Source organism: Ursus arctos, unplaced genomic scaffold (assembly GCF_023065955.2).
Source record: "Ursus arctos isolate Adak ecotype North America unplaced genomic scaffold, UrsArc2.0 scaffold_12, whole genome shotgun sequence".
NCBI lineage: Eukaryota > Metazoa > Chordata > Mammalia > Carnivora > Ursidae > Ursus > Ursus arctos.
In genome coordinates, this window is record NW_026622786.1 from 29,257,775 (window position 1) to 29,274,400 (window position 16,626).

The 16,626-nt window shown below is 34.9% G+C and overlaps 2 protein-coding genes across 6 annotated transcripts in view; one reads left to right on the forward strand and one right to left on the reverse strand.

The window, feature by feature from the left end:
* The window catches only part of CCDC18 (coiled-coil domain containing 18), a 108,093-nt gene extending 107,659 nt beyond the window's left edge, over positions 1 to 434 (reverse strand). For all 4 annotated transcript variants that reach the window (XM_057310457.1, XM_057310456.1, XM_048220689.2 and 1 more), the window contains exon 1: positions 114 to 434. The gene's annotated coding sequence lies outside the window, so the exon portion shown is untranslated. The remainder of the gene's footprint in view (positions 1 to 113) is intronic.
* Positions 419 to 15,822, forward strand: TMED5 (transmembrane p24 trafficking protein 5). 2 transcript variants are annotated; one of them, XM_026497603.4, is made up of 5 exons: positions 735 to 923; positions 6,151 to 6,248; positions 9,952 to 10,135; positions 12,177 to 12,229; positions 12,813 to 15,822. In XM_026497603.4, the coding sequence occupies exons 1-5, from the start codon at positions 735 to 737 to the stop codon at positions 12,874 to 12,876; spliced, it is 588 nt and encodes a 195-aa protein (XP_026353388.1). In that variant the 3' UTR covers positions 12,877 to 15,822. The 2 variants fall into 2 exon arrangements, with proteins under 2 accessions (XP_026353387.1, XP_026353388.1); XM_026497602.4 differs by lacking the exon at positions 12,177 to 12,229 and having other exon boundaries at positions 419 to 923; positions 12,815 to 15,822.
* The last annotated feature ends 804 nt before the right edge of the window (positions 15,823 to 16,626 follow it).

Consider the following 16,626-nt stretch of genomic DNA (forward strand, 5'->3'; position numbering starts at 1 on the left):
CTGCAAAGTCCGAGGGTGCTGGGAGGGAAAGGAACAAAACTCCCCCAGGTAGGCCTGTTTGCACCCTCCAAGGAGCACTCACCACCCAAGTCGTAGTTGGGAGACAGACCCACCTGACAACAGCGCACGACGCGCTCTCGTCCGCGTTCGGAAGCCTCAGCCTCGGACCCTCTCCCGAGTTCGGGGCGTGGAAGCATCAGACACTCCACGCGGGGAACGAGTGAACCCCAGCTGCACCGAATTCGAACCGCCGCGGGAGCCGTTGGGGACGCACCTCCCCGGCCGCAGCCCCGCCCCCCGCGCAGGCTCTGCGTGACGCGACGCAGAGGCGTGGGGCCTGTCGGGGATCTTGGTCTGCGAGCGCGTCCAAGCCGGCTCGCCCGGAACTACATTTCCCACAATTACCCCGAAGACGCCCATTGGTGTGGGGGAAGCCATGGGAACCTGCCTCCCGGGTGTGAGGCGAAGCGCGCTCACGCCGGGCCTGAGGAGGCCGAGACCGAGAAGGGTGCGGAAAAGGACTGCTGGCCCCGCCCCTCGATCCCTACCCTTTGGAGACCTGCGTTTCCCGCTCTGAGGGATCGTGTGCCGCCGCCGCGGCCGCCACCTGGGGTGTTTTTCAGGCTCCAGATTTCCCTGCCAACCACGAGGAGTCCAGGGAGGAAAAGCGGAGCCTAGGTGCCAATAACGCACACCTCTCGCGTCTCTTCCAGCCCCAGATCGCCCCGGCAGGGATGGGCGACAAGATCTGGCTGCCCTGCCTGGTGCTCCTCCTGGCCACTCTGTACCCAGTGCTGCTGCCGGGGGCGGCCGGCTTCACGCCCTCCTTAGACAGCGACTTCACGTTTACCCTTCCGGCCGGCCAGAAGGAGTGTTTCTACCAGCCCATGCCCCTGAAGGCCTCGCTGGAGATTGAGTACCAAGTAAGTGCAGAGGGTGAGCTAGCCTCCTTCCTTTATCCCAGCTACACCGCGTCTTCGCCTCTCACCCGCTTAGAAACTTCTCGTGGACTGCCGGGGTGGTGAAGGGACGAGGGCCGCCGGGGTAGCCGGCCCGCTCCGCGCAAGCGCGCGAGGCTCGGCTCTCCTGGGGACGGGGACCCAGAAGTTAGGCGGGACCTGGAATTGACTACCCGCCCTCTCCCCTTTTCTCCTGTCGGAAAGAGGCCAGCACTGGTGATCTAGGTGGTTTTCGCTTTTGTTTCATAATTCGCCCATCGCCTTACTAACCAGCACATGTTTGGATACTGGGAATTTCGCAATACAGGATTGATAACACGTTCTCCTTCATCATTGGAGGAGATGATGACACTTGTTTTGTTACCCCTACCACGCTCACCCAATTCCGGTATTATAAATCTTCACCGTCATTGCTTCAGTTCCTTAACTGAATCCTTTTTTTGAATTGTGATCTTGTGATTGTCACTAAATCCGATTTTGGAATATTTTGGAAGGAGCTCTTGATATATTTAATGGGTACATTTCCTTCTCATGTTTACTTTTAGTAATTGTATATTAAATCTTTATAACTTTTAGTTCATCATTGTAAGCATTTCTCCCATATCGTTGTTTTCTTTTTAGTATCTTCATAATATTATGTCGGAATTTGCCTTAATTTATGTAGTCATTGTGGAAGAGGGTAATTTCTTAGAAGAAATCTTGTTAGTTCCACACAGCTAATTTTGATGTTTCTGGGTCGCACTGAAAAAAAAATGCGTTGATGTGGTCCACCTTTTAATTTTTTCACAGATTACTTAATTTATAATGATAATTTTTTAAGTTGATGTAAAGAATTTTTTCAACAGTTACTGTTGAGTATGGAGCAAAATAAGTTATGTAGAATTTTCATCGGAAGGAACCTTAGAATTAAATTATTTATAGATGTTTAAGGAAAGCAATAGAGAGCACAGTTTCTGAAGTCACAGTGAGCAAAACTGAGGCTAGAACACATTTCTTGATCTCCAGTGTAGTTCAAAAGTTCATTTACTGTATGTGGGTAATTGGCAGGGGTGGAGGGGGAGGTGGGAGAAGTGTGGATGAGATGACCAACTATGACACGGACAAAAAAAGAGTCTGTTTTCAAGGATCTTATTATTTAAGGTATAATTTCAATAAAGTATCGTTAAGTGCTATTAGAGGACAGCCACTTCTCTGATGTTTCAGAAAAGGATTCCTGGAAAAAATAAATTTGAATCTAGAAAGATGCTTAAGTGAGACAAGAATGCAAGGAAGGAGGGACATTTCAGGAAAAGGAACAAAACACAAATAGTTATAAAAATGCATAATGTGTTTTGTTGGTGGGCAGTATGTAGACAGTACAAGTGCTGAGTTTTTATTAGACCTAAAGACTGTAAAGTCTAGGGTGGGAGTAGAAGTAAAATAGATTGGAGAGGTCAGGAGGCTGGATCATGGATCATGAATCTTAGCCTTGTGTACCGTGCTGAGTGGCTTTGCCCTTGTTCTGTACAAGGGCCATTGAAGATATAAGCAGCATGGTAACAGTCAGAAATGTTTTTAGACAGATCACTGGGTATGGTGTGGAAAATGGATTAAAGGAGGGCAAAATTAGAGGCAAGGAAACCCAACTGGAGGTTAGTAAAATAATCCATGTTAGAAAATTATTTGAAAATTCCTTAATATTTATCCAGGTATTGGTATTAGGGAGGAAATGTATATGAACTACTGACCTCTTATGATTATGATATAAAACCCATAGAGATAAAATGCTTGGGTTGAAATCCTAACTCTGTTACTTAACCCCTCAGTTGTAAAATAGAGATAATAGTAATTACCTCATAGAATTGATTTGAAAAAATGAGTGAATAAGTTTTCATAGACCATCCCTGACACTGGTAGATGGGCAGTGAATGTTGGTTTTCTACATTTACACTCCTAGAGTTATATAGCTGGCTTGGTTTAGCTTTCTGCTCTGCATCTGTAGTCACTCTTAAAGGGACTGCTCCTCCAAAGTATTCTCCCTAAACAACTTAATTGTTTTGATTGAAGAGAGAAGTAAAATGATTTAACGTCTGTAGTCCTAGACAATGTTGAGGGGTTTGTAGGGTAAGAGATAATCTTCAGCTTTTTGTTTGCATATTCCAACTCCATGATTAATTTTCCAATAACAGTAAGCTACTGCTTTTTGTCTTTATAAAATGTCAGGAAACAGACATTCCAGACATTGCCCTTGGGTCACTGTGACATAGTGAAAATTTTTAACCATTTCTTACTTTTCAGCTTTAGGAGGACACTTTTAGAATAATTGACCAACCCCACATTATATTAAGTTCTTGAAAATTTTAAATGTCAATACATATATCTTATGAATAAACTAGATCAGTTAACTTTTTAAAAATCATTGCTAAGTGCTTAATTTGTTGGAGCACTATGCTAAGTGCTACAGATTTAACGGCGAGTAAAAATATAGTCCATGTTCTCATACAATCCAGAATAGAAAAAGACAGTAATCAAATAAATGTAAAATAAATGTAAAATTGTAACTCTTAAAGTGCTATGAAGGTAGGTATATACAACTATGAGAAGGTTTAATAGGAGGACTTAATTTCATCTGGAAATTGAGAGAAGACATTCCAGAAGTAGAGTTCAGATCTGTAGAAAAATCAGTCTAATTAGGCATAAAGGCGTGATTAGAACAAGGCAATTGGTAAAAAAGAATAGCATGTTCCAAGGCATTGAGGAAGAAGACAGAAGAAAGCCTTTGAGGAACCAAAAGACTGTTACAACAACAAGTGCAGATGAGGGAGAGTGGCACTCATCATCTTCTAGTGAAATCATCAGGAAGTTTAGTTTCAGATTATGGTGTTTTTTTTAAATAAGTATTTTATGTTTTAAAGTTGTGTTATATATTTTTAAGTTATCTTCTGTGTTCTTAATTATCATTTTTAACAATTTCATTAAGCCTGACAGCCACTACCAAACTGAAATCTTTGTTTAGTTTTGTTAGATCTCTCATTTTCTGATTAAATGGGTAACTTTTTTTGGTTTTTTTAGAGGATAACTTTGAGTCAAATTCTTTTAAAATGGTTTAAGTCCTTGGACTAACTTTTTGCTTTCACTTTAGTAAATATAATTTTCTTTTACTTGAGATCATTGAAGACATGGCTGCATTGGTTTTTTTTGCATCTAGTATTATATGTAAGAATTCTGATGCCAATCCCAATTCTTATTTTGCAGTTCTTTTTTTTTTTTTTTTAAGATTTTATTTATTTATTTGACAGAGATAGAGACAGCCAGCGAGAGAGGGAACACAAGCAGGGGGAGTGGGAGAGGAAGAAGCAGGCTCATAGCGGAGGAGCCTGATGTGGGGCTCGATCCCAGAACGCCGATCCCAGAACGCCGATCCCAGAACGCCGGGATCACGCCCTGAGCCGAAGGCAGACACTTAACCGCTGTGCCACCCAGGCGCCCCTTTATTTTGCAGTTCTTTACTACTTATCATTGGAAGTTTCTAGGTTGTTCTTTTTAAATCCTTTGGGAAAGTCAGTAGGATTTTTTTATCTTTCACATCTATTAGCCCCTTCCAGTCTAAAGATTTTTATCTTTTGAAGCAAGAATTTTTGTTCTCTTTGACGATTTCCTTCCTTCATTTCTCTTGGTTCTCTTCTTTGAAATCCTTGTTAGATTGATATTTGAAATCTTTAGCTCTGTCCTTCACAAAGGGTCTTACCATTTTTCTGATACTTTTCATCTGTACTTTTTCACCTTGTTCTGAGAATTCCTTGGTTCCTTCCTGATTTTTAGTCTCTATCCATATTCATTGCTGTCATTACATTTGTTAAGGCTTTATTTTGGCAACAACATTTTTGATCTTTTTTATTTTTCTATCAGCAACCTCATTTTTATGGATTACACATTCTGGAATTTCTCTAAGGATATATATTTATGAGGAAACATTTTGAAGTCGGCTTATGTTAACTATTTTTTCAGAATTTGGTCCTCTCAGTAAAACCGGTAACATGAAAAAGAGGGCATTGATTTCAACAAATGTGTTTCTCTAGTCTGTTTCAGTGAGAATTTTGAGATTGATAGCTGTTGGTACCTAGATATATCCTTTGCTCAGTGGACTATCTTCCAGAAATTCCTTACTCTTCGTGTCTGTTAACAGTCTTCCTAGATTTCCAGTGTTGTTATTTGTATCATTATATATTTTCTTCATTTTAATGGGATTTGAAAATGAAAGAGAATTATGTGTATTTAGCTAGCTATTTGAAACTACTTCTGTTGATCAGTAAGTAGAGCACAGGAATAGGTAATTTTTATATCATTCCATTAAAGCCACCAAGAAAAAGAAAATGGAGTGTTAAATAAGAAAAAGAGTAGTTATCAGAGGAAAATTGCTGAGTTCAAATTTTGACCATGCCATTCATTGGCTGTTATCTACCTTGAGAAAACTATTTCTCTGTGCCTCATTTTTTTGTGTTTTTTTTTTTTTTCTGTTTGTTCTGTTGATTGGTTCTTCTGTTTATTTTACTGAGAACAGTAGTAAGACCTACCTCTTAGAATTGTTATGAGGAAATTAACCCAGATAAAGCACTTAAAACAATGTGTGGCATACATTGTTAATTGTTAGCTACTATCATCATTTGGGGATTGTAAAGGAACAGATTGTGTTCACTGGCCAGTAAGCCAATAGCCTACTTGGAATAATCAGTTCATATCAGGGAATAATAGGTGAATGCACCGAAGAAGTCAGTTGGAGTCAGATCATGGAAGTTTTGAATTCTGGGTTAAGAAATACCTAATTATTATTTTATTGAAGAGGAAACAAACTCAGAAAAGCTACATAGCATGCTCTAAATTGCCTAACTAAAAAGGTTTACCATTTGAACCCCCTTCTGTGTTTCTTTCCACTCTACAGGGCTTCTCAATCAAGGCACCATTTTAGGAAGATTATTTCAGTAATATTTATAAAGCCTAAAGTTAGGTGATGGCAACAAGAATTGGTAAGAAAGTTCCAAAATGAATGGAATTGAATTGGGTGATCTTTGTGCTCCTTTCTAGCCCTTACATGCATCTTGTTGACTTTCTTTACCTCTCTAGGTTTAGAAAGAAAATCTTTTCATCATATGATATACTTTTTATATTTTTTATTTTCAGAATTTGTAATGTGTTCTTTTGTGCTTTTCTACAGGTTTTAGATGGAGCAGGATTAGATATTGATTTCCATCTTGCCTCTCCAGAAGGAAGAACCTTAGTTTTTGAACAAAGAAAATCAGATGGAGTTCACACGTAAGTGATCTCTTAGTTGAGTTCCTTGGGCTGAGTAATACCAATGAGCTATCTGCAGGGCAAGAAAATTTAGCACATTTGATACAAACATCAGTATTAAATGATTCCATATGAACAGTTTAAACAGTCCTAGATAGTGGTCTCTCATAAACTAAAATATCTTCCATTAACTTTTTTCTTTTTTTAGGCGTTTTGTATTGATCCCAAATTTTTTCTTTGCTTTGGTTAAATAAGATGAATATGCCCTAGGTATTGCATTCAGTCTATTGTGGCATTTTAAATCTGTCTTTCTGACTAGCGCACAACCTTTCCATTTTAAGTTACTGTTCCAGGTATGTATTCTACAGTTGGAGCTGCTCGCTGTATCATCTCTGCCCCCTATTTCCTTTCTTAAAAAAACAGGTACAATACATCTTTGTGTGTATGTGTTGTGTGTGTATGCATGTAAAAGTTGGTTTTTTTAAACTCAGACCTCATTCTTTTTAGATAATTAGAAAATGGATAGTAAAAGATCTGACCAGAGGAAACTAGAAAGAAAATAACTTGTTACAAGTTTAGAGTTTGACAAAAGGCTATATATGCTCTCTTAATCTCACTTCTCTTTTTCATATCTCAGTGGTGTGTTTCCCTGTTCATGCTATCATTTTACTATAGCACTTTGTTTACTCATGTTATTGCATTAAAACTAAGCTGTGAGTGTACAGGAAGAAGAAAAGCAAATACGGTCTACTGTTTGCCATAAACTAGGCTTTGCATTTTATATGCTTCTAAATTAATCATTCCAACCCATTATGAGAGATTCTTTGATTCCCCAATTCCCATTTTACAGACAAGGAGGCTCAGAGAAGTTAAATAAGTCTGCAGGGATACACATTTATTAAGAGGAGGAGGCAGGATGGATCAGAGTTCTTGCTTTCTACCATACGATGCTTAGAACATCTCTGGCACATAGCACTATGTAAGTACTAGCTATTGTAGTTATTGGTCTTTGTTAACCAGCATACTTGGCATGTAACTGATAGTAAATACTAAATACATGTATGAATGAATGAGGGGGAAAAGAGCTCAACTATAATACTCTTTTCAGAGTGCTTGATTTTATTTTTATTTTTATTTAATTTGTAAAGTTTTTAATTTTGAAAGTTTAAGTTTTTATTTAGAAAGTTTTAAAATTTCTTATTCTTTATTTTATTAAAGTGCTTTTTAAAATGGCATTTTATCTATGGAGAGCTCAGAAAAAATCATTTATATAAACTATTAATAAATAAAATAGAGAAACAGTAATTTAAAAAGTCAGTTTTGACTGATAAACTTGGAACTATGCTTTCTCTTTGATAGTTATATGAACAGAAACTAAAAATGCAGCTCATCTTTAAATTTCAGAATCTAGAAAATCTGTAGAATTTGTCATTTTTTTTCTCCAATTTTCTCCATTCCTTTAGAGATAAATTAAGATTAACTGTTAGGGAAAAAAGATATCTTATTGCTCTCTTGCATAGAATTACCTCTCATTAAACCAGTGGGAAAAAACAATGAGTTTATAAGAGTTGACATTTATGGAGTTCTTTTGATGTGCCAGGCTACTGTTCTAAGTGCTTTATATTTATTTTTTTTATTCTTCACCACAGTCCTATGAGGTACATAATATTATTTTATCAATAAAGAAACTGAGGCATAGAGCACTAAAGTTAGTGTACAGCAAAGCCAGGATTTAAAACCAGGCCATCCAACTCACTCTTAATCACTACACCAAATTTACAAATCTACTTTCTAAAAAGTCAGATTTAAATGAAATTGTATTTTTAGCTATATTAACTTTTTAAAGGCAGGTTATAAAATATGTCTGTTATGGCACTGAAATAGTTTTTTGCTTAAATTCTTAAAACAAATACTGTCCTTTCAGAAGGCAGGGTTAGTAAAAATATCTCCAAACAGAACTATAAGCAGCTTAAGTAATACCTATTGGCTGGCACTTCCAGGAATTAGAAGTCTGTGTGTGTGTGTTTGTGTGTTTGTATTTTTCTAGACAACTGAATGAATATTACTGTAACTCACACCAGAATTTATCTGTTCTGGACTACTGTTGCTCTTTATTCTACTTGAAAGGAAAATTAACTCTGCAATTTTTATTTGGATAATATTTTGTATCATTTGTAGTATTAAAGTTCCTTTCTAATAAAAGCAGTGAACACTGATTTAGAAAGAGATTAGTATAGGAATGACTATAAAGTAGTAAAACATCCTTTTTTTTCCATACACATGCTGAAGCTCATCCGTATGAGTCAGTGCTTCTCAAACTTTTTTCATTTTTACTCCTGTCCCCATGCAACCTTTCTAGACTTTTCTGCCTTATCATCCCCCCATGAAATTTTAAAACCACGGTTTTTGTACTGTATGTATATCTGCACTTTACATATAAAAAGAGTACGTACAAAGCTTCCCCTTTTTATCCAGTGCAGTGTTAAGAATGGCTAAATAAAGTTGAGTTAAATAAAATTAAGACTAAACAAAATTGAGTTAAATTTAAAAGTGATTAACATTGAACTTAACTTTACATAATAGTCATAACATTTTTTTCCTTTTAAAATTGTTCCCCACTGTATTCACCAGTATATTCTTCAAGCTTCTTCCAAAGGTTAAATACATCCTCAAGAAAAAGGTTTGTCATGACTGAGGAGATTGCAAGGAATGCAGACAGGCTCTGAGCAGTATTATAGAAAAGAAAGATCAATTAACATGAGAGTCAGAAAACCAAGCTTCGTCTGTGCCTATGACAGCTGTGTGATCATAGGCAAGTATTTTAATTTATGTGAACCTTATTTTACTTACCTTGAAAAGGTCAGTTATGCCTACTTCCAAATATGGTAAGGATTAAAAGAACTAAAATATGTGAAAGTAGTGTGTAAATTATAAAGGGGTATATAAGTATTGGCTATTTTTTATTTATAGTATATATGTTAAGATCCAATCAGATTGCTGAGTACTTCTTTCTTATGCTTAAACTAAAAAAGTTGGAAATAGGGGTGGAAAAGAAGTGGAGATTGACTTAAAAGTATCACATGTTGTAGGCCAGTTATCTTGAATGTGAAGCTAATGAGACCAAGTTGTAAGTTTAACTTAGATGTGATTGGTATTTATTCAGTAAAGCTAATGCCACTGACAGTAAAGCTCTGTTTGTTGGCCACTGATCCCCAACCTTTGTAAACCTATGTTATAAAGATGTTCTTAATCTGTAGGAGGCCTGGAAGAAAGCATTTAGAACAATCCATCACTGCTTTTGAAAACAAAAGTCACTTTAGAAAGTAATCTCAATTAAAGGGGAGGTCTGTGGTTACATTTGCATATGAATTGAACTCATGATAAATTACTCTTAATAAATATTAAAGATCATTGTGAGGTATCACATATCTATGTTTTTAATCCTATCCTTTTCCAAAAATTAGGTCAGGATCTTTTACCATGATTTCCTGAGTAAATGCCAAGCACATCTAAGTTGCAACTACATATATATATATTTACATATATATTTCCAGGTTGCCTCTTTCCCAAGAAATTATAAATTATCTTTCAATACCAAGGAAGTCTTTTTATCAGTAAACTGTCCAATTACTATAAACCGTGTTATTTCTTATCTATAGTAGTTTTTCCTTTGATCCCAGATTGGAGTACAGATAACTGAAGACATGTACTTTTTTTAATACAGGGTAGAGACTGAAGATGGTGACTACATGTTCTGCTTTGATAATACATTCAGCACCATTTCTGAGAAGGTGATTTTCTTTGAATTAATCCTGGATAATATGGGAGAACAGGAGCAAGAACAGGAGGACTGGAAGAAATATATTACTGGCACAGACATGTTGGATATGAAACTGGAAGACATCCTGGTCAGTATGGTCTTTTCATAAATAAAAATTACCCAGAGGTCTGACTGTGTGATAGGCACTGAAATAAGCATTTTCTCTGCATTATTTCATATAATCTTTACTTAACTCTATGAGGATTATTTATCTCCATCTTTCCAATAAGGAAATTGTGGTTTAGGGGAGATTAAGTAATGTTTGTCACATAACCAGAGAGGGGGTAACTAAAATTTGAACACAGACTCCCTTAGAATGGTCACAGACAGAAAAATGTAATGATCTATAGCATACTTACACATAGGAAAAAAGTGAGCAATTTGTAAATACTTGAGATGTTATAGGCATTTTTCCCATAGTTTTTATAACATGCAATTTGATATTACTTGATTAATTTGGGAACACTGTATTACTCAGACCAGACCTAGCAGTTATCAGAAACTAGGACTACATTCAGGAGTAAAAACTTTAAGAATATGGCTTCTCTGTTTGAATTGCTTTATCATTTACATGCATAATGAAATGTGCATGTGTAAGAACCTATTTGTTAATAATAGTACTGGGATAGGGGGTAAAGGTCATTACCCTTCAGCCACAGGTAGATGTAATCAAATGATAGAATTTACTGAGTGGTATTTGTAAATAGCGTATATAGCTGTATTGCAGAAATTCCTGCAGTAGAAATAACATGGTCATTGCAAATTAAAACTGTGTAATCTCTAATAGTATTATAGCCTGAACTTTTTTGATCGCTTGAGTTTTTTTAGGAAAGCAGCTGTCAAATAGCAGAAGAGACATACTGTATGTAGATGAGTTAGCTTAAGAAGTCACAAAATTAGACGATCATGTATGTGTGATTGCTTAGTGACTGAGCCCTCAGAGCCTTGGTTTCCTTACCTGCAAAATGGGAATAATACCTCTAGAGTTGTTGTGGGGATGAAATAAGAAATGTCATGTATCTAAGTGCTTTAAACAGTGTATGGCATAATAAATGTTAGTTTTCTTACCTTTTTCATTGGTGTTACTATGAATGCAAACTGAAAGGATTAAGTTTGATTGGTATGAATTTTTACCATGACAGTTTTTTATCTTACCATAATTTCCCATGTATATATCTTTTAAATTTCAATCATATCAACTTATTCTTCCATTTTAAATTTATTTTGCCAACAAGACTAAAACACTAGTACTTACAAATCTTATTAGTGTACTTCACTGCATTCTCAAAAGAGATTGAATTCATTCACATGGTTAAACAAAATGACCAAGTTCAGATTTAAATATAAATAAGCCCTTTTTAAAGAAAAATAAAATGTCTCTCGGGAGTTTTATTTCTCCAAAATTTTGGGGAATAGACTTTGATAAATAATTTTGTATTTGGCTGTCATTGCTGTAATACTGGAAAGAACTATGCATGATCTTTTTATCTGGGGATCTGAATTCCTTATTTTTCTAGAAAATATTTGCATTCCTAGATCACTGTTGCTTTACCAATATGCCCAGATGGTAAATATTATACTTTGTAGTTTTGTAGGTTTAGCAGAATAGTCTGAAATTTTGAGTATAGTTTTTGCTTAAATAAGGATTTTAAGCAAGATGACTATCCAGGAAAATCTGTTTCTAGTATTTTCTTATTTTTGCCATATGTACTATTGATCCCTGAACAATGTGCAGTTGAACTATGCAGGTCTACTTATACAGATTTTCAGTAAGTGCAGTAGAGTAGTATAAATGTATTTTCTCTTCCTTATAATTTTCTTAGTAACATTTTCAAATCGCTAGCTTACTTTATTGTAGGAATACAGTATATGATATATATATATACAATATATAATATATATAACAAAATGTGTCTTGATTGTTTATATAAGGCTTCTGGTCAACAGTACACTATTAGTAAAGTTTTTCGGAATCAAAGGTTTTACGTGGATTTTTAACTGTGCAGGGCATTGGCACCTCCAATCCTCATGTTGTTCAAGGGTCAACTGTATTTTGACATCATTTTAAATCTCAACTTAATTTTAACGTATATTCATATAGCCCTTTTTCAAATCACTTCTCTCACCAGGACCCTACTATAAAAATAGGTTTTTTGGAAGATGTACAACTTAGAGTGCATCTTGATAAGCTTGTTTTACAAATGTGATCTTGGAACATTTTTGTATTAAAAATAGATTATACTTTTGGATGTATAATATGCATATCAAAAATTGGAATATTTTCTGATGTCACTATTATTTTCTGAGATGAAAATGCTAGACACTAAATTGGACAAAACTAACATTCAAAGAAAATACTATAAACACACAGTGCATTATATAAATACCTAAAAGTTATCAGGTTTTTTTTTTTTATCAGTTAGGTTTTTTGAAACTTGTCTTTTTCTTATGGTTGTGAAAGCTAAGAAATAGATAGTGTATATAAAATTCCTGGCATTATGCCACTGAAATAGATTTTCACATTTTCAGTTTACATTAGCTTTGCTCCTCTGTAAAGTATTTGTAAACAATAATTTAAATATATCAGGAGAACTATTACATAAACTTACAAAAGATCTTTAGGTAATCCAAGTAGTACCTGTCCCTTAATTAAAATTGTGTTTGGATATAAAACTAATGAGTGTCAGGGTACTGTGAATCACATGTTTAAATGAACTTAAAATTACTGAGCATTCTTTTATAGTAAAATTATTTTATTTATCTCCAGGAATCCATCAACAGTATCAAGGCCAGACTAAGCAAAAGTGGTCATATCCAGACTCTGCTTAGAGCATTTGAAGCTCGTGATCGAAACATACAAGAAAGCAACTTTGATAGAGTCAATTTCTGGTCCATGGTTAACTTAGTGGTAATGGTGGTAGTGTCAGCCATTCAAGTTTATATGCTAAAGAGTCTATTTGAAGATAAGAGGAAAAGTAGAACTTAAAACTTTAAACTAGAATACTTAACGTTAAAAAAAAAGACAGAAAAATGCAATACGCTGTTATAATCAAGACCATTAGTAGTCTTTTCGAAAAACGTTTTCAAGCATTACAAGTGTGAAACAAGTATAATTTTAAGGTGAAAGGAATCTTCACTTTTCTCTGTGCAAGTAATCTTATTGTTTCAGTTGTACTTAAGTGTATAACAAATATTTCACAGAGTATAGGTATAATTGAATGAAGCCATATATCAGCATTTTCCTAAGTTTGAAAAAATTTTGCAAATGTCATAGGTGATTTAAATAAATGAACTTTGGGCCTAAATGCAACACCAAACATTGTTTTTAAAACATTGTCTTACCTAGAAGTTTCTTTGTAAATGTGGCAACTACAAATTAGAAGTTTTCGGTATATTGAAATTTCTTTGTAAATGTGGCAATTATAAATTAATTGTATAATTTTAGTATATTAAGTTATAAATCATCTGAGGATTACCTAATCATGATTGGATATATATTTAGAAGACAAAAATTCAACTTTTCTTTTTACATGTGGATCTCTCCCATAATGTAAATAGAAGCATAGCTGTGAAAAACAGATTTGTGAGATTTTTATAACTAAACATATTTCAATTTAAAGTATTAGCAAAAAGTATTATATACTTAGCTTATATTCCCCAAAGGCCAACATTTTGATGATTCTTAAAAATGCTCAGTCATTATTAAAATTGGAACAAATTTTCTCTTTGATATGAAGTAGCTAAAGGCTGCTCGGTCTCCATAAGGACACATTTTGTCTAGTCCTTAACTAAGATCTAGAATTTTGAAATTAAATGTGAGGGGGAAATAATTTTATTTTTATATTACCTTTCACCAGTGATATGTTAGTTTTAACATAATTACTGACTTGGATAATACATTATTACCAGCAGTAAAGGAGATACTGCTTAAAAATCTGGGCCTTACATAAATAAGTATCTCCTTTTCTAAGTTCTCAAATCAACAACAATCAATAAAGAAGAATTTAGGTAAGCTTGAGAACATCTGATCAAAATTAAGTTCACTTAAATAAACTCTTAAGTATCTGGAATCTGATTGGTTCATCATAATGACCTAATCCTAATATCAATCATGAGACAAAATTCCAGATAACTGAAGAAACTATACTTGGCTAGGGTTTTATTTTTTACAGTTGCTTTATTCTGTTTTGAATTGTCTTTTATAAGTATTCAGGTACATTTTATGAAACAAACTCTACTGTAAGGTTTAGCACTGGGTACATACAACTGTTATTACAGCTTTCATTAAATGACCTTTCTGATCACTTTATTTATTGACATTCAAGTAAGGATTTGAAAGACCACAGAATCCCACATTTAAAGTCAATATGTGAATAACTCTATGTAAAGTCTCTGCCATCCTTGCTTATTGCAATCTGTGGAGTATTACTCAAATACTAGTAATTTAGCTACATCATGAATTAAATAGAATTTTTAGGTTATATCCATCTGTAATATTAAGACAAATTATGAGATAGAAACAATCAACTTAAAAAGTACATAAGTACTGCTGGAATTCTGAATAAGCAATGATGGAATTCTGAATAAGCAATGATATTGAGAGAATGGTTCATTTATTAGTTTACAGTCATAGTGGTACAAAAAGAAATTTATTTCCCTTCTCCTTATGCCCTTGGGGGAGAACAAAGGTTAGCTATCCCTACTATGAAGCTTTTTGAAAATGAGGTAAATGCCATATATAATTGATTACCTTAACTGGCCAAGAAAATGTTTAAGTGTCCAGGATTTGTGCCTATAATACGTGCAAAACAGGGGCCAACAATCACCTAATGAAGAGACCTCTCTTTCCCCCCTTTTGTTAAACTCATAATGAGAAGCAACTTTACCATACTATAACTAATAAAACAGTACAGATATAAACTACTGCATCTTTTCTATAAAACTGTGATTAAGAATTCTACCTCTGGCTGGTTCCTGTACTATACTGATTCCTTACCTAACAATGAATTTGTTACATTATCTATAGATGATTTGTGCCACTGATTTTAAACCTATGATTCAGTAACGTCTTATAATGGCCTTATCTGGAAACAAAGAGTTTAGGAATATTGAGGACAATTTTATTTTTATAGGCACAAAATGAAGAGTGGGATTAAGAAGAATGTTACTTGTATTAACCAAAAAAAGTATGATTAGTGAGCAAAGAACTAAATTCTTTAATATTTCTAAAAGCATGTAGTTTATCTGCCTTATGGTTTTTTTTTAAATGTCAGTATTCAATTTTGAAATTAAAATTATGGGCTAAAATTAAGCAACTTACCACTTAATGATGAATTTTGTCTTCAGTTTTTAGTTATATAAACTCTTAAAATACAATACTTAAGGCCTGAGTTTTACTCTTATTTGCATTTGGGTCATTAATGATGTGCTCTTCTTTTATGTGAATGTCAAGATATAGAAGGTAATTAAGTGGTTGAAATAGCATGGAAATACAAATTGAAATGTAATTTTATGTTAAGTATGTTTATCCTTCTTAAGCATTGTTCTTTTGTCTTAAAATTAACAAAAATTTGAGTACCTATAATTGTAAGCCTCCCCAAATAGTTCTTTATTTTAAATTAAAAAAAAAAAAGATTCAGCATGTAAAAACTTTTCATCTTAATACACAATCAGCGTTGCTTAAATTGCTTTATAGTTGTGAATAGCCATATTAAATGAGCAATGAATACTGTTCTGAATATACATAATAAAAATTATAAAACATTTTATCCACCAGTTATTGTAAATGCCGCCTTATCCTTAAAACCTTCATTGATCTCAGCCATGTGTGCTCTCCCTTCCATTTGAAAACCCATAGTTCTCTGCACTTCTTATTGTGTATCATTCTGCGTTACACTGGAGTTCTGTTTACATGTGTCTTATTCATCCGTTGCCCAAACATGCATTGTAACTATAAGGTGCTCAGAATATAGAGGCAGAAAAAAAAAAGGCAACGATTACCTCCAAAAGTTTGGAATGCTAAATAAGCCCCCAAAGAGCTTGTTCTACTCCTCTAACCCCACCCCATAAATTGTTTAGGTCTGTAATATGGCTCTAGAATCTTAATTTTTAACCAACACAACTTGGGATTCTGGTGTCCATTATCTTTGGACCATTTGCTAACTGGGTGATACTGGGAAATCAAAATTCCTTTGAACCTATTTCTTTGTCTGTAGGAACATTTTAGGTGGCATCTTAAAACTTGGTTAAAATCACACATAAGAGAGTCCAGTGCTTGGTGGTGGTTGGTTACTGGTCATTTCCTTCATACCATCTAGACAAGACACTCTTCCTGTACAAGCTGACAGAATTCCTTAAGCACCTTTCTGCTTCTGCACTCCCATCACTTTCAGGTGCCTGAGTTTCTGGAAGGTCTGTGTCATTTAAAACTAGAGTTACACTACACTTATGTCTGTCTGGGAAAAGGGCACAGAATAAAGAATCCAGACCTAAGATGATGTTACGTGAAAGAGGGCACATTGAGGTGGTACTCTGGATCCCTGTATCTGAAAGAAAAAGGCAAGAAAATGCCACGCAGGG